General features: G+C 37.3%; 1 protein-coding gene across 2 annotated transcripts; it reads left to right on the forward strand.

Annotated features, from left to right (window-relative positions):
* NAA30 (N-alpha-acetyltransferase 30, NatC catalytic subunit) lies at positions 1-23,038 on the forward strand. 2 transcript variants are annotated; one of them, XM_045201620.2, is made up of 5 exons: positions 1-185; positions 458-989; positions 5,945-6,068; positions 8,042-8,097; positions 19,670-23,038. In XM_045201620.2, the coding sequence occupies exons 2-5, from the start codon at positions 459-461 to the stop codon at positions 19,805-19,807; spliced, it is 849 nt and encodes a 282-aa protein (XP_045057555.2). In that variant the 5' UTR covers positions 1-185; position 458; the 3' UTR covers positions 19,808-23,038. The 2 variants fall into 2 exon arrangements, with proteins under 2 accessions (XP_045057555.2, XP_024423450.2); XM_024567682.4 differs by having other exon boundaries at positions 2-185; positions 458-1,211.
* The last annotated feature ends 1,637 nt before the right edge of the window (positions 23,039-24,675 follow it).

Raw genomic sequence — 24,675 nt, forward strand, 5'->3', positions numbered from 1 at the left:
AGGCAGGGAAGTGTCGTAAAGCCAGGCCCAGGAAACTTTACCCGGGGTAACAGCCGAGGCGCTTTACGGCGACGGCGGCTGAGTGTGAGCCTTGGCGGTGGAGGCGGCCGCGGCGGCGAAGGAGGCGGCGGCAGCGGCTGAGGAAAAAGAGGAGTGGCGGCAGTGGCGGCGGGGACCTGTGCCGGGTGAGCCCCGCGGAGGGGACAGGGAGGGGCAGCGGTGACAGGGCTGGCGGATGGGCCGGGGCAGACGGGGACGGTGGCCGGCTGAGCAGCTGGGCGGCGCTGAAGAGCGTGAGGGGGTCGGGGGGGACCGCAGAATTGGGGGGACGCCTCGGTGAGGTACGATTTCTGCCTTTGTTTCCCCCACCTCCGTTGTCCCCCGCCCGCCGCCCCCTTGGCCCCGCGCTGGTCGGCCGGGTCTCATGGCCTCCGCTCTCGGTTTGTGTCGCCTCTAGGATGGCGGAGGTACCGCCTGGGCCTAGCAGCCTCCTCCCACCACCGGCACCTCCGGCCTCGGCGGTGGCTGAGCCCCGCTGCCCCTTCCCGGCGGGGGCCGCCCTCGTCTGCTGCAGCGAGGACGAGGAGGACGACGAGGAGCACGAAGGCGGCCGCGGCGGCGGCAGGAGTGCGGCGGGCAGCGAGGCGGCGGCGGCCAAGGGGCATCCGTGCCTCCGGTGCCCTCCGCCGCCGCAGGAGCAGCTGCAGCTCAACGGACTGATCAGCCCCGAACTGCGGCACCTCCGGGCGGCCGCCTCTCTCAAGAGCAAGGTTTTAAGCGCGGCCGAGGCGGCCACGACCACGGCCACCCCTGACGGGGGCCCCAGAGCGACTGCAACAAAAGGATCCGGGGTACACTCGGGCGAGAGCCCCCCTCACTGCCTCCCCAGTAACGCAAGAACTGCGCTCCCCAGCCCCGCAGAGGCAGCGGCGGCCCGCAATGGACTGGCGGAGGGCGCGGAGCAGGAGGAGGAGGAGGAGGACGAGCAGGTGCGGCTGCTGTCTTCATCCCTGACCGCCGGCTGCAGTTTGGGAAGCCGCTCAGGCCGGGAGGTTGAGCCTGGGGAGGATCGGACGATACGTTACGTCCGATATGAATCCGAGCTACAAATGCCCGATATCATGAGACTGATCACCAAAGATCTGTCTGAACCCTACTCCATTTATACCTATAGATATTTTATCCACAACTGGCCACAGCTGTGTTTCTTGGTAAGTGGGATGGAATGAAAAGAGGGTGAACCCAGCAGAGAGACCCAGGCCGCGCAGGGCAGGGAGTGTGAGGGCAGAGAGTGGCAGTGGGTCTGCGCTGCCTTTCCCAGTACCTGCCGTGACGCTGAGTGCGTGTGCACGCTCCCAGGTATTTAATGAAACTTCGGAAGGTGAGACCTCGTGATCTCGGTTAACTTGATACTGATGTCAATGCAACAAGCCTGTATGTTGCGTGTTGGGGGTTTTGTATCCTGTTTGCTTTAGCTTATAATAATGTTTAACCTCTTTAATTACCCTCCCTCATTTCAAAGCACTTTGCAATCATTTAATTTGAACATGATTCTGTTCGGTTGCAGACCTTATTAATCTCTCAATTACAGCTATAATCAGGGAAGAGTGTATGCATAAACATGTTTTCGTGAACGTGATTGTCAGTAAACTTACTGTGGTCACATTGCAGAATTAAATCTTAAAGCGTATTCTGTAATTACGGAGATTGTTTCCTTTTACTTCAACAGGACAATTAACAGTTGTAGCCAGCCTGCTTTTTGGTGCTTGATTGCAGAAGGCGCTATTCACACTTCTGGTGGCTGAAAAACTGAAACTTGAACAAAATACCTTTTTGCGAAATGTAGGAAACTAAGTGTGAAATTGTTACTAAATTCAATATCCAGATACCTACCTTTTTCCAAGTGGGTTTCTAGGGAAAAAAAGTTTCCTTTTTAATTTTTTTAACTTACCTATTATTTTTTTAAGAAAGTGGTCATAAATATGCCTAAATACTAGTAGTAACACTGGCTTGTGTGAAGTATAATTGGCAAAAATTTTTATTTGTGTGTAAGCCAAAAAAAACCTGGCTACAAATAAGCTGAACAAGTTTATAAAACTTTATGTGGTAGCTTCTTTCCATTTATATTTACCAATTTCATTCTGTTTGAAAGCTTTCACTTAGATATTAACTGCAGATACATGCTTTGTATCGTGTACTCACAAGCATGTTGTTTCCATTGAATTTTACTGAAAGGCAACATGCTTTTAAGGAGTATTTTATGATATGTAAAGGGAAAAGCCACTACCCCTGTTCATTGTTTCAGCACTGATTTAGGTGCACTTGGTAATTCCCGACAAGATGTTTTAACAATACTTCCGAAATCCATCTTTTTTGTTCTGTAGTCTAGTGGTAATCTGAAAATACATCCTCAGCATTGTAGTTCTACTATTTTGTGTTCACTTTGCCAAACTTCGGCTTAGTACATTTGTTTTAATTGTGGAAACTAGTTTATATTCTACGAAACTCCTCTTAGGATTCTAACCATTGTATCAAAAAGTGGGAAAATGATTTTTTGGCACTGTTATAAATGTCATATCAAATGGCATTGTAATTACTAAAAATTACAGGTTTATTTAACGGTAAATTAACCCACAGAAGTGTACAGTTGAGTTATACTTTAAATTACAATGGTATATGTGTTTCTGTTAATTTCAGAAAATAGTTGGGTGTATACAGGGGTGGGCAAAAATAGGTTTAAAGTTGTGGATATGTGAAACAATTTATTCTTGTATTATTTACTAATTACTGTATCACTTTTCGTATGAACAACTGGAAGCCTACTTCTGCCCACCCTAGTATAGGATATTGGGTAAACTTTTGAGTTCTGATACTACTAGGCCTCTCTTAACTTGTCTGCCATTTTAGACTCTGATAAACGTAGTAAACTTTAATTTTGACTTTATGTAGACTCCTCCCATTTACCAGTTATTTTGTACTTTAGCCCTTGAGAGTCAGTTTAACATTAAATTCTGAATATCTAGAAATGGAGATAAGAACAAGTGGTTGACCTATATAGGTTTACTAATGCAAATATAATCTAGTGGTGTGGAGCATGAAACAGTAGCCAGACAATTAGAGGCCATGTAGCTCAGGGGCCTTTATATTGACATTTTAAAATTTTGAATTTCCTATGAAAACTAATATAAAACAAATTTAAGTGTATATGTTTATTTTAAATCATCATTTTAGAACTATAAAGGACCCTAGAGATAATCTAGTCAATTTTATTTTTTTAATGAAAAAAAGTAAGGACCAGAGTGACTTTACAATTTTTAAATCTCTAGATATTTAGTGGCAGAGAGGTAATGCTAGAACCCAAATCTCCTGGCCTCATGGAAACAAGAACCTGAAAAATGACATCACCTTGACCCATTCAGTGAATGTGATTGTCACGAAGTTATACTTCATCAAGGGACACATTGTCCTTACCAAAATCAATCTCAGTGATTAGAAATCTCCAAACCGTTCCTGGTTTTCATGAGTACCCTATAATGGATTGAATGGAATAAATGAGGTCGGACCTTAGAAAATTGCCAATACTTGATTATATTTGACTAACAGAATGACATTTTGTTATGATTCTTCCTAGTAATGGTAACATGTGAAAGAGTATTATACAAATGGGAGGCACTGTCAGTTACTGTGTACTTAACTAACTTCTCACTACATCGTTTTTGAGTTCATGGTGTTTTTAGTTGTAGGTGTGTTTTCGAACTTCTTAAACTTATTACCAGTGATGTATGGTACTTCCATTTATTTGTTCTAAGTTTAACTTTCCGGCTTCCTCTGGCAACACTTCTTTCCTATTTTTAGTGTTCTGGAATTTAGGAATCTCTAATTTACACAATTTATATATTGTCAAGTACTATAGATAAGCCTTTGGCCTTTAGAGTTGTCTTAACCTTGCTGGAATTTTTCAGTTCCCATATGAAAAAAGAACACTTTTGATAGCATGAGTTCCAAATGTATGTACAGAAGCTTTTTGGAAAAATTGACAAGCAGTTTAGTGATTCTTGTAAGTGTATATTTATCAGTAATTTATCAGGAAAAAAATAACATTGAGCTTTCTCACTACCAACATCCTGTTAGTAATAATGTGTAAAAACAACTTGGTTTTTGCTCCTACAGATTATTAATCAGGAAGAAATCAATCTAGTCCAAGAGGGAACTAATATGCTTTGTTTGCTTTTTACTTCCTTGGTCAAAGGACAAAGAAGATTTGAAATTTCTAATTTGAAAGTATTGTCCAGCTGTATTGTATCTGGTGGTTTTAAATTTTCCTCTTTTGGATGGTTTATAAACTGTGAGGAATAGCTCTTCTACAGTTTTGTATTATAGATTTATATAGCTTTCCATTTTCCCTAGCTGGTGAGGTTAGGTCCAAATTTTTTTTAATGTACTATTTGTTCTGTGACATGTACACACACTGACACAACCACACACATATTTTTGAAGTGAGTTTTCATATCACAAAATGCCGTCAGAGTTGTTCAAACAACTTTTGTGTATATTTCAGGTCTTAATACAGAAAGAAATTTTAGTTTTCAAAAGATTTTGAAAGTACCAGATTGATTTATTATGATTGAAAGTGGAAATAATTTTAGAGATTTGTTGACCCAAAATAGGACTGTGTGATAAAACAAAAATTAATTGGTGTGGATTGTTGAATTTAATATTCCTTCAAAAGGACTTTCCTGACCTAGTTGAGGTTGAGGTTTGCATGAAATGGATTAAAATTATCTTGCCTAAAAGATTTCTCCACAGTTTTTTTTTTAAGCCAAGGGCTTTCAATGCATTTTATAAAATGGTGAGCTAAAACAATCTCACAGCAAATTTAAATTAAAGTAGGTATTAAGAAGTATAGATTGGATGCTACTTAATTTTTAACCCATCCCTGTTTTTTTGTTGTTGAAATAATTTCTTCTGAAAAGTCAATTTCATTAAGAGAACTTTAAGTTTTAATTTTTTTTTAATGAAGGCTCTTTACAGCAAACAAGTATTTCTCACCGACACATTATTAAACAGTTTGAGCTATTTCCCTATTTACATTTACCAGAATACCATATTACTAGAACTTTCTATCAGTGATGGAATTTTTGAAAAACATTTTCAGTGGTTTCACTGGAAATCTTAAGGACTCTGGAAAGCTGTACATTTTTGGTAAAATAGAAAGCTCTCATGTTGAATTCTAGATATTCTGTGAGCTTTATGACAATGACTCACACTACCAAGAGTGTCCTAAACGTGAGACCGTCCTAGCTCTAATCTTTGTAGTACTTCCGTGACAAAAACCCCTGGGGTAGGATCCAAGGAATACCTTAAAGCAATCCTTTTTCTGAAAATTTTTTACATTTTTTTCCCTGATCAACCTCTAACTCTACTATTCAAGTATAAATACTATGTCATTTCTTTCACTAATGCTTTATTATGATTAAATTTTAAATTATTGTACTCTGCTGATAGGCAAGTGTCACAGTATTTTATCATGTCCTAATGAATAGACTTCTTTAAGAAACTATTTTCACATGTTCTCCCTTTCCCAAATCTTAATTATATAAGTCTTTATTGCAAATAATTGTAATTATAAATCTCTTTTAAGGCTAATTATAATTAGAACCTTTTTATAAAATACTCAAATGTTTACCTTGTGGAATTCTTGCTTCCCCCTCCCCCGCCATGCTTTGATAATAAGCAAAAGAAATTTATGTTCTAAAGACTATTGAAAGATTTCAAAACTAGAACATTTGAAGGAGCTTTGGGATTTCTGAAACTTCTGCTCTCTTGCTAGAATTCTCATTATTTCTTCCTCCCTCAAAAATGCTGAGCACTAGTTGGTTGCTGTTTCCCTGGGTGCAGTACCTGATGGCAGTATGTTCTTCATAACTGTTTGTTTATTTTTAAGGCCATGGTAGGGGAGGAGTGTGTAGGTGCCATCGTTTGCAAGTTGGACATGCACAAAAAGATGTTCCGCAGAGGTTATATAGCCATGTTAGCTGTGGATTCCAAATACAGGAGAAACGGCATTGGTAAGAATATTATGTCACTAAAAGAATGCATTTAATTATTTTCCTTTTTTGTTTTTGAAGCAAAACACTTAAATGTAAATATGTAGAAATGAGCATGATGCTAAGGTTGTTTTTATTTGAAACTATTTCTAATATGTTGTTAGTGAATTTTTTATTGATTTAGTTGTTTGAGAGATTATCTTTCTAATAAGTAGCAGGTGACCTTTTTTTTTTTTTTTTAATCGTTGATACTATTACAGATGTCCCCCAGTCCCCCCTGTCCTGTGGCCTTTACTGCATTGTTGTCTGTGTCCATGGGCTATGCATATATGGTCTTCGGCTAATGTCTTCTGTTCTCTCCACCCCCACCCCTCCAGTCAGAGATCTGTCAATCTGTTCCATGTATCCATGCCTCTGGTCTTGTTTTGTTTGCAGGTGACCTTTTTTTTTTACCTCCAAACTTTTTTTTATGTTCAAAATGCTTTGTTATATACTAAGTACTGCAGCTTTGGATAGCATTATTAGGGTACTTGATCATGGCTCTCAAGCAGCTGTCTATACTTCGATGAAGTAGACCTCAATCAGGGCAAAATTATGGAGAAATTGGTAATCAAATACTATATATTAACAATTCAGGGAAGGCCTGGAAAAAGAATTCTTTCTGTTCCCAATCATCTCTTTCGTGGGTCATCCTTTTTTGACATTTTTCAGTTAGTCTTATAATGGCCATTGGAGTCATCTGGGTAGTTTAAAAACAAATACTTGGGCCCTTCCCCCTGAGAATCTTGTTTGTCCTGTTAGAAGCAGGGCTGAAGCTTCCACAGGTGACAGTGATGTAAAGCTGTCCTAGTGTTTAGGAACTATTGGCTCTTTGTTCAAGATGGAAGATCAGGTAGACAAGCTGAGTATGTCAGATTCGGGGATATACTGAAGCTAAGTTAGTATTAATGAAAGAGTATTTGATGCCTGTAGCAGTACTTAATTACTAGCAGTTTTGTCACTTGTAGTTTTTTTTTTTTCCTCAACTATTAGTGTTATTGTCCAGTTTAAGGCAGAATCTTAGATACCGTGGGAAATTATTATGAATAGGTTTACTTACTACATTAGGTTTAACCAACTTACAATGTTATAGTTTACCACTAAGATTTTTAATGAATCAGGCTTAATATATAAGCCAAGTTTGAGACATTGATGCATTAAAAAGAGCTGATGCGAACTCATGGCAAATGATAGGCAATTGGCTATTTCAGAGGGCAGAAGCCAGTAGCCTGAGGGTTGCATCCTAGCCTTCAGACATTTTGTTTGGCCCATATAATGCATGTTTGCTCATGTTTTGAGAATTAAGAGATTTTGTAAAATGTGGATTTCTTTCTTAAAATGACATTTGGCAGTTGTTTGCCCTTTAATGTACCAAATATATCTGACCCTAAACTAGGATATGTTTTGCTAGGCATTTGCAGACATACCTCTGACATCATTTGGGACTTCTTGGGAGTGCCAGACTTTAGTGTGACTAGGCTCATTATTAGCTTTGTAGGAACCAACCCGGTGTCTTGGGCCTGCTTTAAGTCACAGCAATTCTGGTGTGATCTTTGGCAATATTGGTTCAAGGGTCATGAATTGAGTCCTGGCCAGCTCAAGAGGTTCCTGGATTACTCGGCCATACTATATCTTGTTTTCTTCTTTTTTCCCTTTTACCTTCAAACAGAATAGCACAAACTCCTGCTTGGAACAAATGATTACACCTGAGAAAAAGGAATATGTCAGGACTTAGGTCTTTCAAGAGGAAAATTATGTTGCTATGTGTAGGTTCTTTTGGCCTCTCATTTTAAATCTAAAATTTTTTTCACTTTGATTTGAGATAATCTGTGTATCTGCATTCAAGGTAGAACTCAGCATTTGACATTTCTGTGCCTATTACGATATTATAATTTAGTTATCTTTAAGAAGCTACTTATATTTTTCCTTCATTAATACTCAGATCTATGTTCTAGGTACTAACTTGGTTAAGAAAGCTATTTATGCCATGGTTGAAGGAGACTGTGACGAGGTAAGTCTTTCTAAATGTGTAAGACCTTTTATCTTGGGCAGCATTCTACTGGGTATTTTTTATAAGTAGCCCATAATAATTGTACTGCAGGCTTTATTACAAACTATTACTATACAAATATAGCTTGTAGTGAAATTATATATTATTTAAACACACATGAATTTTGACCTAGAATAAATTTTAAGATGATAATGGGAGCTAAAACTTGTTTTGTGTCAAAATGTAAAGCTTAAATCTTAGACATTTTCAGTAAATAATTGATACTGAGAGGAATTGGTATTCAGAGGACTTGTTATCAGTTAAGGTATTTAAGGTAGCTCTTTTAGCAAATTTTATTGTGATTTACTTGCATATAAGCCTTATTTTCTCTCTAAATATTTTTTTTAACTGTTGGCTGTCGCCTCATATTTGAAAAACATCTCTTAGCATTGAATAATGATAATGCTTGGTGGCGGGGAAGACAACCACTTTTTTAAATGTAGAGCTATCTGTATGATAACCTAAGAGCATCTCTTTTCAGCTTGTTTGTAAGACCTGATGGCAGGTATAATTTCTTTGTGTGCTATAGCCCTGGGCTTTAAACATGGTAGATGTTCAATAAATAATGGTAATGGTTGGGAATATTAAGATTTACTATGGAATAATTTGGGGAGGAATAAGTTAGGGGAAGTATAGATGTCTATACAGCAATGATGACGGAGAAGGAACAAAGTTGCATTTTTATGTATAGTAACTTTACGAGCAATATAGTTGTCTTTATTAGTGGAGGGCAAATGTGCCTTAGAAAGTTTATAATATACTTGAAATCAGGTATTTTTTCCCAACAGACTGACATTAATAAGTTACTTGTCTTGGTTACCTTTTATTTAAGGGTTTTTGTTTTTGGTTTTTTTTTTACAAAATCTAGACACAATCGTTAACCATTTTGTGTGTGTGTGCACTTTGTTTTATAAAGTCTCTTTCACTGTCCTCATGCTCTTCAACTCTTCATCTTTCCACTTAAAACTATTAGTCTTTCGACATACATCTTCCCATTTTCTAAGCACACGTGTATGCAAATGTGTAATACTCCTTTATAACGATCAAATCACAATTATTATTCTGTAATACTTTTTCCATTTAACTATCTCATGAACACATTTCCATGTCAGAATATAGAGATTTACCGCAGACTATTCTCATGCTTCTTGTTCACGTTAGTTTGTATTCTGACAGATCACACTAAATGGTGGTTGTGTGTGAAGGCCTACAGACATACTAAGCAGCACAGAGAAGTCCTGGGATTTAAGGATATTTAATTTTACTCCAAATAAGATAATTACACATGGTGGAGGATCTCATATTGTTCGCAGCTTTTAATATCAAAAAGTAAAAGGTACAGTGACCTTGATCATTTACATGGCTGGTAACTAAAATTTGCATACGTTTATGAGTATAAGTCTGTGTATTTGGGCCATAGCCACACTGGCTTAAACATCTTATCAAGAAGAATGTCAAGCTTTGCAAAAATAGCATATAACAGTTTGGAGAAACTTCGGTGTCCTGAGACCATGTTTTGGTCTCCTACTGCTACTGAGTAGAGTGGTTTCCAGAACAGGGATGCTGTGAGCAGGGAACCTTATGTTCCGTGTGGTTAAGCCTTTTCTGAGTTATCCTGGTTAGATACCTGTGAGACGTGCTTTACCTAACTGATCAAATATTTAAATAGTATTGGTTTTTCTTTGAAAGTTGGGAAGAAGGATATGGAGATTTGGGTTATATTGTTTTAGTCTAAGGTTAAATCCTAAATTAGTGATATATTTTATGGTAGAAATAGTCTTTTCATTGTGGGCCTAAAAACTTAATTCTGATTATATTTCTTTTGAAACAGTGAGTAATACTTAATCTTTAGACTGAAATGGGAATGGTTTCATGAACCTATTCTAGTTGTATGGTTTTAAATAGATGGTTTCTGCAGTATGAATAGCTCTGCCTCTGGATTAGACTCTTTCATGTTTTAAAAAAGTGGTCAGATAAAGGATTTGCTATATGAAGGGATAGAACTCTCATTTACTCTTTATAAGGGTTTTACTTTCCCTTTCATTGAGTTTTAAACCATAGCAACAGACTCTTCTATCCCCTTTTTCCTTTCAATTTTTAAAAACTTAAATTGTATTTTATTGATTATTCTATTATAGTTGTCTCAATTTTCCCCCCTCCACCCCCCTTCACCCAGCACCCCCACTCCCGCAGGCAATCTCCACACCTTTGTTCATGTCCACGGGTCATGTGTGTAAGTTCTTTGGCTACTCCATTTCCTATACTGTACTTTACATCTCTATGGCTTTTCTTTGACTGCCTATTTGTACTTCTTAATCCTCTCACCTCTTCACACATTCCCCCACACCCCCTCCCATCTGGCAACCACCAAAAGGGTCTCCACATCCATGATTCTCTCTGTTCTTCTTGTTTGTTTAGTTTGCTTTTTAGATTCAATTGTTGATAGATATGTATTTATTGCCATTTTATTGTTCATAGTTTTGATGTTCTTCTTCTTTGTAAGTAAGTCCCTTTAACATTTTATGTAATAAGATTTGGTGATGATGAACTCCTTTAGTTTTTTCTTGTTGGGGAAACTTTTTATCAGCCCTTCATTCTAAATGATAGATTTGATGGTTAGAGTAATCTTGGCTATAGGTCTCTGTTTTTCATCACTTTGAATATTTCTTGCCAGGCTCTTCTGGCCTGCAAAATTTATTTTGAGAAATGAGCTGATAGTCTTATAGGAACTCCCCTGTAGGTAATTAACTGCTTTTCTCTTGCTGCTTTTAAGATTCTCTTATCTTTAACCTTTAGCAGTTTAATTACAGTGTGCTTTAGAGTGGGCCTCTATGCATCCATCTTGTTTGGGACTCTCTGTGCTTCCTAGACTTTCATGTCTATTTCCTTCACCAAATTAAGGAAGTTTTCTTTCATTATATTTTCAGGTAGATTTCCAGTTTCTTTCTCTTTCTTTATTCCTTCTGGCACCCCTATTATGTGAATGTTGGAATTCTTGAAGTTGTCCCAGAGGCTGCTTATAATATACTCTTGGGGTTCTTTTGAAGTCTTTTTTCTTCTTAGTGTTCTGACTGGTTGGTTTTTTATGTTTCAAATCATTGATTTGATTTTTGGGTTCATCCACTCTACTGTTGTTTCCCTGTAAATTGTTCTTTATTTCACGTAGTGTATCATTTGTTTCTGTTGGATTATTTTTATGCTGCTGAGGTCCTCAGTAAGTTCCTTGAGCATCCTTATAACCAGTGCTTTGAGCTCTGCATCTGATAGATTGCTTATCTCCATTTTGTTTAGTTCTTTTTTTTGGAGGTTTGATCTGTTCTTTCATCTGGGCCATGTTTCTTTGTGTCCCCATTTTGGGAGCCTCCCTGTGTTTGTGTTTATGTATTAGGTGGAGCTGCTATGACTCCCTGTCTTGGTAGCATGGCCTAACCTAGTAGATGTCCTGTAGGATCTAGTGTCACAGCCTCCCCTATCACCCAAGCTAGGTGCTCGAGGTGTGCCCTTCGTGTGGGCTGAGTACGTCCTCCTCTTGTAGTTGAATCTTGATTGCCATTGGCAGGTCAATGGGAGGGATTTACCCAGGTCAGTCCATTGCAAAGACTGTCTGTGACCACTAACTGCCAACCTCTGCCCTCTGTGGAGGATCAGGTATGCAGGGGTAGGGTAGTGGTGCTCCGCATGTAGTCTGTAGCTGTTCACTGGGTGCTCAAGCACTGGAGTTTCCTGTGTGGTGCAGGCCAAGGCCAGCCCCCACCTGTGGTCTGCCTGGAGCCACTCTGCCTGAGCTATAAAGCAATCTGAGATGGCTCCTGCTTGTGCAGGCTTGGAGATTCCCGGGCAAAGCCAAGCTGTGAATCTAGGCTGGCTGCTGCTAGTGCTGGTCCTGGAGCCACTTAAGAGGTTGCGGGGCTAGGGGCTTATTGAGGCCAGCTGTTGTCTGTTTGATAGGATTTAGGAAGTTGTGAAGCATGCACCAAGACCTGCCATTCACATGGAAAAGTCACTGTTAACAGTTTGGGTGGGCCCATAGGTTGGGTGGGATGGAGCCTCAGGGAATCTCCAGGGTAGGTTGAATAGTGTTAACCAGGTTGATGGATTCTCAGATATGGCTCCCACTGGCTCTGTGGCTGTGTGTGGGGAGGGTTCAGAAAAGGTACTATGGCTTCTGCCCACCTTGATGTCTGGGCAAAAGCTGTCCCCCAGCTCTTGCTTTGATGCCAGACACTTCAGTCCCTCCCTGTATGCCACTGATGCCTCACATTGCTAACCTGGTGCTGGAGCTCAGTCTGATTAAGTCCATGTGTGGGCTCTTCAAGAGGAAGAGCTTGGACTCCAGCAGTTCCACCAACTCAATCCCCACTGGTTTTTGCAGCCAGAAGTTATAGGGACTTATCTTCCTGGCACTGGAACTGTGGGGTGGGACTGGGACTCCTCACTCCCAAGATAACCCTTCTGAAGTTTTATCCACCACGCAGGGATGTGGGACTGGCGGTTCTCTGTGTCTGCCCCTCCTACCTGTCTGGGTGAATATGGTTTCTTGAATTTGGTAGTTGTCAGACTTCCATTCAACTCGATTTCTGACAGTTCTTAGTGATGGTTGTTCTATATTTAGTAGTAATTTTGATGTGGTTGTGTGAGGAGAATAGCCATGTTTACCTAAGCCACTATCTTGACCAGACATCTCTCCTTTTAGTTTTTTTTAGTATGTTTGTTGATTCCACTTTATATTGCCATTTTATCCTGTTTGGTTTATTTTCTTCCTCCTCTACTCCTTTGTAACTACTTTCTAACTGATTATTTGCTTGAACCAGTAGCTTCTTTGTCCTCCTCTGCTTATTAAAATACTTCTCAGTCTTTAAAACCCAATTCCAATATCAACAACCTCTTTAATTTATTTTAATCCTTCTGGACACAATCCCCTGCACCTTCTTTGATTTTCTTGACTTCCCTTTCTCTAATATAGTCAACCCCACTTATCTGCAGTTTTGCTTTCCGGTTTCAGTTACCTGCAGTCAGGTATGGTCTGAAAATATTAAATGGGAAATTTCAGAAATAAACAATTCATAAGTTTTAATTTGCCTGCAGTTCTGAATAGCAGTCTCACGCCGGCAATGTGCTGCTCCATTTGAATCATCCCTTTCCACTGTATACAGGCTGTGTATTTTACCTGCCCTTTAGTCATTTAGTAGCCATCTTGGGTATTCGATCGACTGTTGCAGTATTGCTGTGCTTGTATTCAAGTAGTCCTTGTTTTACTTAGTAATGGCCTCAGAGTGCAAGAGTGCAAGCTGGCAATTTATGTGTTCCAAAGAGAAGCCATAAAGTGCTTCCTTTAAATGAAAAGGTGAAAGTTCTCAATTTAAAAATTGTGTGTTGAGGTTGCTAAGATCTACAGTAAGAACGAAACTTCTACCAGTGAAATTGCCTAATTTATAAGTTAAACTTTATCGTAGGTATATATGTATGTATTAAAAAAACATAGTATATGTAAGGTTGGGGGATACCCATGGTTTCAGGCATCCACTAGGGGTCTTGGAACATATCCCCTGCAGATAAGGGGGGACTGCTGTACTTTGCTCAAGTTTTCTTGTATGGAGTCTGTGTCTTAGCAGCTAAGGAGAGCAGAGGTGCTTTTTCGTGTTTACTTCTGTATTCTTAGGGTGGCATTTGTGATAGAGTGCATAGTTCTTAGAAGTGCTTTGTTGAACCAGTCTCTGTTGAATGATTAGTTTTTTGTTGCAGTATCTTATCTGCACCTCCTTTCTAGGAACAGCAATTGCCTCACTTATTTTTGTACATAGTAAGATGAAAAAATGAATCTGAAGGGTTAACTAAGTTGTTAAAATACCTTTTGGTAAAAGCAAAATTATATGTAAAAATAGTCTTGTATATAATTCATTGTTTTGAGGAAAACTCAGAAATTATAATTCTCTAAGAATACAGTGAACAATTACAAAACGTCAACATGTGATTTTACTTTCATTAATTTAGACTAACCTTCCTTTAGAGTATTAAGGAATTTTGATAAATTATCAGAAAAACATTTGAGAAGGGTTTTAAATGACCTTTTCTACTACTTAGGTTGTGATACAGAGTTGGGGTTTTTTTTTCTTATTCTTACAAAAATAGATACTTTAAAATATGTAAACCTATTAAAAGATACATTTGGAAACTTCTGTGAAGCCTTCCCCTGCACATCCAGGCAATTTTTACTTTCTATTCTGTTTGCAGAATTTATGGCCTTGGGTCATGTTTATATTGCTTTTGGTTGCCACTTGTCATTTTAAGATAAATTCAGAGTAAGTTAAACCAAAGTTAGTAATCATAGAGTTGAAATATATGTATATATATTTTCTGGATTAGATTTTTGCCCGAATAATAATGATATACTCTCCATAAGTTTTTATTTTTCTTTACTATGACTTCCCTAACTTTTTATATCAGAATTAGACATATTAAAACAGCTTAACTAAAGATCTTTTCATTTTTATATAGTTTGAGCTGACTAAAAAGTTACAGCATCAAAAAAAGAAACAAGTGGACTCATTGCTTCATGAATAAGAAATACATTACCCATATTGCTGATCTAGCTTAAATTTGTGTACATCCTGTTCTCTGACAGGACTTGTGGTGGCTACTAGAACAAGCATCTTGGGTTCGTATTTTACATTAGGGGAGGTAGTAAGAAAAACATATACAAATAGCATGAGTGAGTTTCTAAAATGTACCGTAATTTTTGAAGTAGGTCTTGTGTACCTAAAATAATGAACCCACTTGGTGGCCATGTAATCTTATGTACTTTTTATGAAATAATTGAGAATGGAGCAGGTGATTGAACAGCCTGAACAGTGCTTTACCTTTTAATCTGTAGATGTCTTTGATAACTCACTTCTGGAAATTAAAATTTTAAAATTATTTTCAGACTTAAGGTATGAATACTATGATATTAATATTCAGTACTAATTCATATGATGAGAATACACTGGAATCAGAACTTCCTAATAGAGTGGAAGTGTGCACTATGTGACAAAATATTTTTAGTTGACCAACATCTTCCATTTCCCCCTCCCCCAAGCTCCTGGCAACTACCATTCTACTCTCTGCTTCTATGAGTTTGACCATTTCAGTTTCGACATGTAAGTGAGATCATGCAGCACTTGTCTTTGTATGTCTGATGTGTTTCACTAAGCATAATGTCCTCTAGGTTCACTCCTGGTGACACAACGTCAGGATTTCTTTTTTTAAGGCTAAAAAAGATTCCATTGTATATATATACTACATTTACTTTATCCATTCATATCTTGATGGACATTTAAGTTGTTTTCTTATCTTGGCTGTTGTGAATAATGCTGTAAAAGGGGCATGGTAGTGCAGATAGCGATTTCAGATTCTGATTTCAGTTCCTTTGGATGATGTACAAGTATATACCTAGAAATGGGATTGGTGGATCATATGATAGTTTTATATTTAATTTTTGAGGAACCTCCATACTATTCCATAAAGGTTGTACCAGTTCACATTCCCACCAGTAGTGGCCTAATTTATTTAAATAACCTACTACATGTTAACATCATCATACATCTTATAGTAATGTACAAGGTGACTTTTAAGGTTTTTGTGTTGAATAATTGTATGTTTAACATTTTTAGTTTAACTGGAAACATTTTGGCTATGAGACTGAGGCTGCTAGGTGAAGAACAGAGTAAAATGGACTTATTTAAGCTGTAAGGATTTTTGGTTGAGTTTAGCCTAATTAAAGATCTGGGTATGAGAAGCCTGGCTTCTAGATCTATCTTCTGTCACTCAGTGTAGTTGTGTGATTGTAGGGAAGTCATTTAACTTTATGGCCTGTCTCTTCTTGCAATATGATGGTAATTCTAATGTTAAAGGGATACTATGAGGAGCAATGAAGGTGTTTTCAACAATATTATAGTGTTAAGTAGCCTGTGGGGTGCCAGACAGTGAGCTAGTGCTTAGGTTCTAGCAGTGAAGAAACCTGTCCTCCCTCCCGCAGCTTCCAGACTATGTATTAAAAAAAGCTTTCTAAACTGTAATGGTTTGGCTTAGTCTGACAGTGGTTTGTTGCTAAGAGAATTCGTGGAACTTCACTGTAATCCTTTTTTTTTTTTCTGTTAAGTAGAATTCAACTTTGCCAAGTTTTTTTAGAACCAAAATAACCTCATTATCCATTGGCTTCCTGTGTAGTACTCTTGTGATGTGGACTAAAGAATAGTTTTATAGCAAATTTCCAGTATAAACCCACATTCTTTTTCAATATAAGAATGTAAGTGATTTAGTATTAAAAAGTAGTTATGTTTTTCTGGCATTTTCTATTATGTCAAATAATATGTGACCTCTTTATTTAGAAAATGTGAATGTGCCAGGAGAATCTTTTCGTTTTAACTAAGGTTAGCCCTTCGTGTAAGTTTTTTCTATGTAATTCAAACCCTTTTTGTATTTTGTGTAGTTGTAGTTAGCTGCAGATGTTTTGAATACTTCAGATTGCCAAATATCAGTGAGCATGGACTTAGATCTCCATCATCGTCTCTTCAGTAGGGTAGAGCTCCCATTTGCTTCATTGTCTTTACTTTGGAAAGTAATCAGGAGGAGGTTAGGAGAGTGGATACTATTAAGCTCTAGTTCAGATTTAAAGACTGGCCCTGAGTTTCATTTATTTACTGGAGATAATAGTGATTATTTATAGGGCTGTTGTGAAAATAGCATGTAAAATGCTTTGCATAGCACTTAGCCTTTAATAAATACTAGCTATTTTTTTTTAAACTGTTAACTCCTTTTAATTTCCATGAAATCAGTTCCACGTTTTGTGTTGTTGTGGCTTTATTGTTTCTTATATTAATTGCTTTGATTTAACATTTTAGCTGTAAATAGGTGCCGGCCTAAAACAATTCTAGGAAGTATCCAAGAGAATTGTTCAAAACTGAAAACTTGTATTGACCAAACTGGAGTGTTGGATAGTATACATTACTGAAAATTAAATTCTGTTTTTTGAGAGCAGAGAGAAATTGTTGACTTTTTACTTATCTTAAACCAATATGTTTGCTGTACAACTTTTTATTTCATGCCTTCTTAGGAACATTTTCTCTTGATCCTGAACTATTAATTACTTGTTCTTAGATCTTTTAAAAGTTTGTGTTTAGCATGTGATTATTTATATAATATAATGAAAGGTGCTGAGGACATATATGTTATAATTAACCAATATTTCAGAGATTTCTGTGTGTCAGGCAGGATCTTAAGTGCAGGGGAAAAAGCTGTGAAGGAGGTACCTGTGATTAACTGCCCTTGTTGGGCTCATCAACTAGGAGAGATGACATACTCCTTAAATGGTAGGTGAGAGTGCAGTTCAGTAAGGAGCAGTGCAGAGTGCTGTGGCATTATCTAAAAGGAAAGGGGCATACTCCACTCAGTCTGGAAGTGACAAGCTAAGGCTGAAAGCAAGGAGGGTAGGAAGAGCATTCTTTCTACACAGAGTATGTGAAAGGTGTAAGATAGGGAAGATCTTGGTGGATGCCAGAAACTGAAAGCTTAGTGTTGATATTGGAAAGCAAAGGGAGATGTAAAATTGGCTAGGTAAATAAATAGAGGCCAAATTTTGTTTGGCCTTTTAGGTCTCTTTAGATCAGGGGTGTCAAACTCACTTTCACCAGGGGCCACATCAGCCTCGCGGTTGCCTTCAAAGGGCCCAATGTAACTTTAGGACTGTTTAAATGGAACTACTCCTTAACAGTTAAGTGAGAGCTCGGCGCTGCCACTGGGTAGAAACAAGGTGGAGAGCTGGATTCGGCCCTCGGACCTTGGGTTTGCCACCTGTACTTTAGATTATCTTTACTTAGGGACTTTATCTTGAGGACAAGCAGGGAGTTAACAAGAACATTGATCACACTACTTAGAGAGAATGGGAGAGTTTTTGAGTTAGGAGGCTCTTGTACTTAAAGTTGATGGCAGCTTGTACTAGAGTGTGGTATCAATGGGGATAGAAAGAAGAGGATTGGTTTGGGAGAGATTTGAGAGAGAAAATTGAAAATACTCAGTGCTTGGATGTATGTATGTGGGTGGACAGGAAAGAGGTTCCAAGATGACTCCCAGGCTTCAGGTTTGAGGCATTGGTGGGATGGAGATCTTGTTACTGACATGGAATTATGGAGGAGGAATTGATCATGAGTTCAGTTCTGTGTATGATGAGTTGAGGTACAGTCCTTTCTCTGTAATTTGCATCTTTTGGTTGAATTCTAGCTTGAGCTGGAATTGGAAGAGATTCAGAGGCTTCAGAACTTGGGCCTCTGTTTAATTATGTTTTGCCCGTTTTTATCCAACTCCAAACATTGGAGGGTTATGACACTCAGTAACAGTGGCTCACTGTTGATAATTTTCAATGAGGTAGGTTTAGAATCAATAGAAAAGCAAATAGAGCTATGAATATGAAAGTTAGGGTAGTGAGATAAATGATGTTTTGGTAGAGGAGGGTAAAATAAATTAAGGAAAGAAAATCATAATATTCAAAAGTATCAGTTCTACATTGTCAGGGCCATTGGTTCAGTGATACTAAAAAAGACCCGGAAAGACATCAATACTTTATGTGTTTCTCTTTTAAAGTGTTGATATTTATAATGTCTAAATAGTGGTTCTCAGAATTTAGTCCCCTGACCAGCAGCACCAGCATCATCTGGCAGTTTTTAAAAATGCAGATTCTTGGCCCCATCCAAAACCTACTTGGAAATTTTGGGGGTGAGGTTCAGCAATCTGCATTAACAAGCCCTCCGTACACTAAAGTTTGGATACCTTTGGTCTAGCCTCAGCAAGTGTTCTCTGCAAAATGCTGGATAGTAAATATCTAAGGCTTTGTGGACCATAGGTCTCTGCTGTAACTACTTAAATCTGTCCTTGTAAATTGAGAAAGCAGCCATAGATAGACCTCATGTAAACAAATGGGGTTGGTTGTGTTCCAATAAAACTTTATTTACAAAAACAGGAGGTGGGCACATTTAACCAAGTGGCTGTAGTTTGTAGACTGTGGTCTAGACTCTAGACAGGTATGGTAGTTGTCGCCAGGATAAACAATGACGAACAAAGGAAACTATAGGAGTTGGAGGCTGAAGTGAATACTTTCAAATACTGGCCTATTTTCTTAAACCATTGATTGTTGCTTTTTTTCTTTTTGCTATTTTTTGTCACACTTTTCTCCACAGGGAACTAATTTATCTTCGTTTTAGTATAAAACATATATTCTCATTACGAAAAATTCCAAACATCACAAAAATCAGTAGAATAGAATATGTCTGTTTTCCCACCCCACTTGCCCCCAAAAAGAATTGCTGTTAAACTTTTGATGATTATTTTTGGTTTTATTCTGTATATCATTAATAATTATTGTGTTGCCATCAATTTTAAAACAACCATGGTATGTTTTTAAAAAATATTTGATCTGTGTTTATAAGTGATATATCAAATTATGAAATTATAAATTAGTTTCAAATATATAACACTATAACTTAGTTTTTCTTATTTTTTGAAGGTTGTTTTGGAAACAGAAATAACGAATAAGTCTGCTTTGAAACTTTATGAAAATCTTGGTTTTGTTCGAGATAAGAGGCTGTTCAGATACTATTTAAATGGAGTTGATGCACTGCGACTTAAATTGTGGCTGCGTTGAGAAACTGACATCAAGGAACAACTTTCCAACCACGCAGAATCGACCTTTGCATGCAATGCAATTTGTACAGAATTGCTTTGCAGGTGGATTTAGTGATTTCCATGCAGTTCTTATCTGTCAGTGTCTCATTGAGTGTCGCACAATATTTGTTGCACTTTGGCATGGCGCATTTGTTCTGAATTAAAAGAGATTGTTTTAAACTTAAAGAGTTTTTTTGGTACCAACAAGATGTGCCAGTTGATAGCCAAGACTTGTTTGTTCATTTGCAAAGTCGGCTGACAATGTTATTTACACAGTGATCATTTTACCACAGAACCAGTAAGTGGAACATGATTTTTGTTCCTCAAAAAAGCCAATGTAGATTGTAAAAATCTCTTAAGTATTCTAACATTTCACATGAAACCTGCCATAGTTTCTGAAGGGGGTGGGGGAAAAGCTTCAATTTTAGGTTTTATTTTTTCAATATTAAATTTTCCATTCTTGAATATTGGTACCTCAGTGATTAGTGAATGAAAAATTTAGGGTTGGGTGTGTCTTACAATGAGTAAAGATAACAATTAAATTGCGTCTGCCAGTGCCTGTGTAGATAAGTATATTTGTCTTCATCTCTAGTTTTTAAATGCATGCTACCTTTTCCTTTTCTTTTTTAAGGCCTTTGCAAGCAAACTTTGTTTTTATTTAAATTCTAAATTTGATAATAAATTATTTCAGATTTTTATAATTTGGATACTTTTTCCAGGTGAGTGACACAGTGGTTTACTTTAAAGTAAGAAGTTGAATCTACTTGGAAAATCTTTGAGAAATGGCTCAAAGGGGATGAGAAAAGTTGATGGAGCCGGGAATTGCTGGGTTTTGGATGCACTTTTCTTTTTTGAGAGTGAGGGAATTTTTGGAAAAGAATAGGAAATTAATGTAAACTGGTATAATTTTATTTAATCAAAATTATTGCTAAGCTGTGAAGAACAGCTTTACAATGTAGTTGGAATTTTTTTCCCACCTGATTAGGATTCACATTGCTTTCATTTCTTAACACGTTTCAGCTTTTGGTTCTTGGTCTTAGAAATAAATTTCAAGGTGCGTTGTATTCACTTTAAACTGATTTTATATACTTTCCACTTATTTGAGCAAATTCTTTGGAGAGCTTTGCTTAGTTCCTAGAAAAACAAAAGGGAGAAATGGAATTTTTTTTTGGAATGCATTCTTAATGGGTTTTCAGTAGTCATCACCATGTTCATTAGTTACCCCATGTTTTGGCCAGTCTGTGCACTGTAACAAATCTTAAAGTGAAATTGCTTTTTTAATTGAGTCAGGAAACCTGTGATGGATAATTTATTTAACTGGAAAACCTCGGTACCCATGAAAAAAAAAAAGACTCATTCTCTGTGCAAATGTTTTATAGGGATCTTATGGTTTTTTTCTTTAATTTGGATATGCTTTACTTCTGCTCTAAGATTTGGTTTGAATTTTATTTTATGACTATAATTACTGTATTTTTAAAAACCCTACCTCCATTAACAGTTGGTAAAAGCCCCCTTTCAGGAAAGTTTGCTGTCTCTTTTTTTAAAATTTTTTTAAAGGAAAGCTGCTCTTTGCTCAGTGTAATGTCTTCAAAGTGAACATGATAACAAGTACTTTTAAAATAAAGATACACAGATTTGGTGAAAATAAAGTCTTTTTGCTGGTGGGGTCATTTATAGTTTCTTATTTTTAAAGAAAACTTTTTCTTTACATTTTGTATTGCTCTTGAAAGTTTAATGGGCAGAATATTGGTTACATTACAATACTCAGCTTTCCAGCTAACCATTTTGAGTATGTTTTTGGTCAAACTTCATTTGGGCTGTAGCATTTAGGAATACCAGTCATTGTGATGCTTGTTATTTTTATATGGGGCGGGGACTGAACGAAAACAGTTCAGTAATCAGATTTTATCTCACTACTTTATATTTGACTTGCTGGTTCATAGGTAATGATTGTTGATGAACGTACATTTGCTTGACTCACTAATGGGGACAGTTCTAAAGTAAATACGTGCTGGATTTTCACTTCAACCATTATGTTTATGGCAGGTCGTCAATGAAACCATCACTACTGACCTTTTCCCCCAGAATTGACCAAGTTTTGCTGAATTGACTGGGTGTTTGTAAATATGACCTTAACCATGTGACTAAAAAGTCATATGGTTGCCATATTGTTAAACTGGTGTGTGTTGAATAACAACATCTATTTTATGTCTTTAATTGGGAAAGCAAAAATTGTTTGCTAAAATTTTAACCTCTAACATGATAACCTAGTACCAGAACCAAATCTCTATTGCATTTGAAGGGGCATTGGTTTTGGGCTTTTATTTTTCTTCCGTAATTCACTTAAAAGAATTCCATTTAAAATTGATGTAGTGAGTTCACTTGGCTAAAACTGAGCAAAATTGGTGCAACTTTCTTTTAAAGGGGTGCTGCCTCTTTTAAGACTGACTGTACTATCCACTGACACTGGTTTGGCAGTTAATGCTGCTGAACATTTTTATACATGCTACCATGAAGCTATATATATATATGTTAGTGTTGAAGAAGCTAACGGGTATACTACCATTTTTGATGTGTGGGCTGGTTATAATTTTCCTTACGTTAAAACTACTCAAGCGAAGTCCACAGATCAGAAACCAGACAGTAGTTTTTGAAGTTGAAGCCAGCAAAATTTTAAAAAGAAAGAAAAAATTACTATTAAAAATTGGTTTTAATATTTTCTGCCTCTTCCCCAAATTACCCTCTCCACTTGCTTGACAAATCTATGTAAAGGAGTTTGTTTGTCACGTGTTTTAACTTTTCCTTGCCCTGTGTTATGGTATTGGCTGACATGTATAAGACTGGATGTGTATATTATGGTGTCTAAAAATCATGAAATTCATCACTTCCCAGGAGCATAGATTAAAAACAAATTGGTAGCGCATCAGAATTTTCAGTGCACCATGACATCACTACAATGAGTGCTATAATGTTACAGGGCTTTCAGGTTTGTAAAGACATAACCATAAGTTATATTGACGTCAGATATGAGTTGAGTATCTATAAAATATCACGTGTATCTCAAAATATTGGACTGCTGTTTGATGACTGGATATTGCTGCATAATTTTCTTCTATTGTCCCATATCCTTTTGGAGAGAGAGATTTAATGGGATTTGAAATGTGCAAGCTGTCTAAATAAGGATGCAGTCAAATAAAGTATGGTTACGTTGTGTTTGCATTTTTCTTTTAGATACAGCTGTGTGCATTTTATGATTGAGTTGTTTTACCTGCTAAGAACAAAACCCACGCAATCTATTCTGTTTCCCACTTCCTGTCTCCCATCTTAGAGTTATTTGGAAGAAGTGATAAACAGTTATCTGTACTTTGTGTTCTGACAAAATAAATTAGAAAATAACAACATGAAGTTGATTTTCCTAAACGTATTCAGTTAGTCAACTCATATGTCAGATATCAATACAAATGAGCATATTAAATCAGAACTTTTTTGCCCTTGTTCCATAGCAGTTTATTCCTAAGACAGTTTTTATTTTAATTTTCTATTTTTAATAGATTTTATTTATTTATTTTTAGGGGAAGGAGAAAGAGAGGGAGAGAAACATCAATGTGTGGTTGCCTCTCGTGCAACCCCTACTGGGGACCTGGCCTGCAACCCAGGCATGTGCCCTAACTGGGAGTCAAACCTGTGACCCTTTGGTTTTGCAGGCTGGCACTCAACCCACTGAGCCACACCAGCCAGGGCCTAATTTTCTATTTTTGTTTGTACTTAATTTTTTTTTACCCTTACTAAGACCCTAAAGTAAAATAGAACATTATATAAAGGGCTTTTTGTCTCATTCTTGTGAGCAGCTTTAAATGGTATTCATATATGCTTTCATTATCAAGATTTATGGACATTAGTAGAAGAGATCTGTTTTAATCTTGACTGTTAAATTACTTTTATCGTGCATACTAAATCTTTTTTTAATGGTCATCTTGTGAAAATATATGAGTTTATGTTTTACTTGGTTCTTATGTAGAACTTTAAATAATAAATTGTCTAAGTAAGGACCAGAAAATTGATACTGTTCTTTCATACCTATGAACAGAGATCAGTATTAATCTCTAGCCTAGAAATACAGTAATACTTTTAAACAACTTTAAGAAAAGGTGTTTGAAAAGTCTCAGGAGCATATGGTATACTGCATTCAGATCAGTGCTGTCTAATATAGCATTTTTTATGATGATAGAAATGTTCTTTGTGTTCTCCAAATGCTAGCCCCTAGTCACATGTAGCTACTGAGTCCCTGAAGAATTGTTAGCGTGAGGAACTGAATTTTTAATTTCTGTTCATTGAAATTTCAATAGCTACCTGTGGCTAGTGGCTACTGCATTGGACAACATAACTTTAGATCGCATTTAGGCAGCAAAAGCTGAGGAAAGCATGTTTTATATAGGATTTTTAAGACTACACTATCTATTGAAATATGAAACAAAAGGGTCATGATTAAGATTTGCCTCTAAAGAGTAGCTGCACTGTTTGTCGAGAAGCTTTCGTTAATACAGTATCTGACTGACACCTCCTCATTTCCTGCCCCTGTCGTTACGTAGTACTTCTGAGGAAAGTTGTTATTATTTGGTTCCAGTTGTTATTATTTGGAAATTCCTTGGGTTGCAGAGATGCACAGATTCAAGTGCCAAAAATTTGGTTTCTGATGAGACTCATCTTTTTAGCATTAGAACATTTTACACAGTTAAGCGTAATGTTCATTTTAGATGAACTCAAAATCTTTACGTCTCTAAATGAGGGTGATTTTTCGTTACCAGTGGTCAAATTGGAACATGGAGGAATATCATATTTATACTTTAC

Source organism: Desmodus rotundus, chromosome 7 (assembly GCF_022682495.2).
Source record: "Desmodus rotundus isolate HL8 chromosome 7, HLdesRot8A.1, whole genome shotgun sequence".
Classification (NCBI taxonomy): Eukaryota; Metazoa; Chordata; class Mammalia; order Chiroptera; family Phyllostomidae; genus Desmodus; species Desmodus rotundus.

What these genes read in the sequence shown, in the direction of transcription:
- NAA30 (XM_024567682.4), top strand. Translation starts at nt 459, where the DNA reads ATGGCGGAGGTACCGCCTGGGCCTAGCAGCCTCCTCCCACCACCGGCA. An exon ending in GGCCACAGCTGTGTTTCTTG is followed by an intron (nt 1,212 to 5,944) that starts GTAAGTGGGATG and finishes TTTATTTTTAAG; the next exon opens with GCCATGGTAGGGGAGGAGTG. An exon ending in TTGAAGGAGACTGTGACGAG is followed by an intron (nt 8,098 to 19,669) that starts GTAAGTCTTTCT and finishes TATTTTTTGAAG; the next exon opens with GTTGTTTTGGAAACAGAAAT.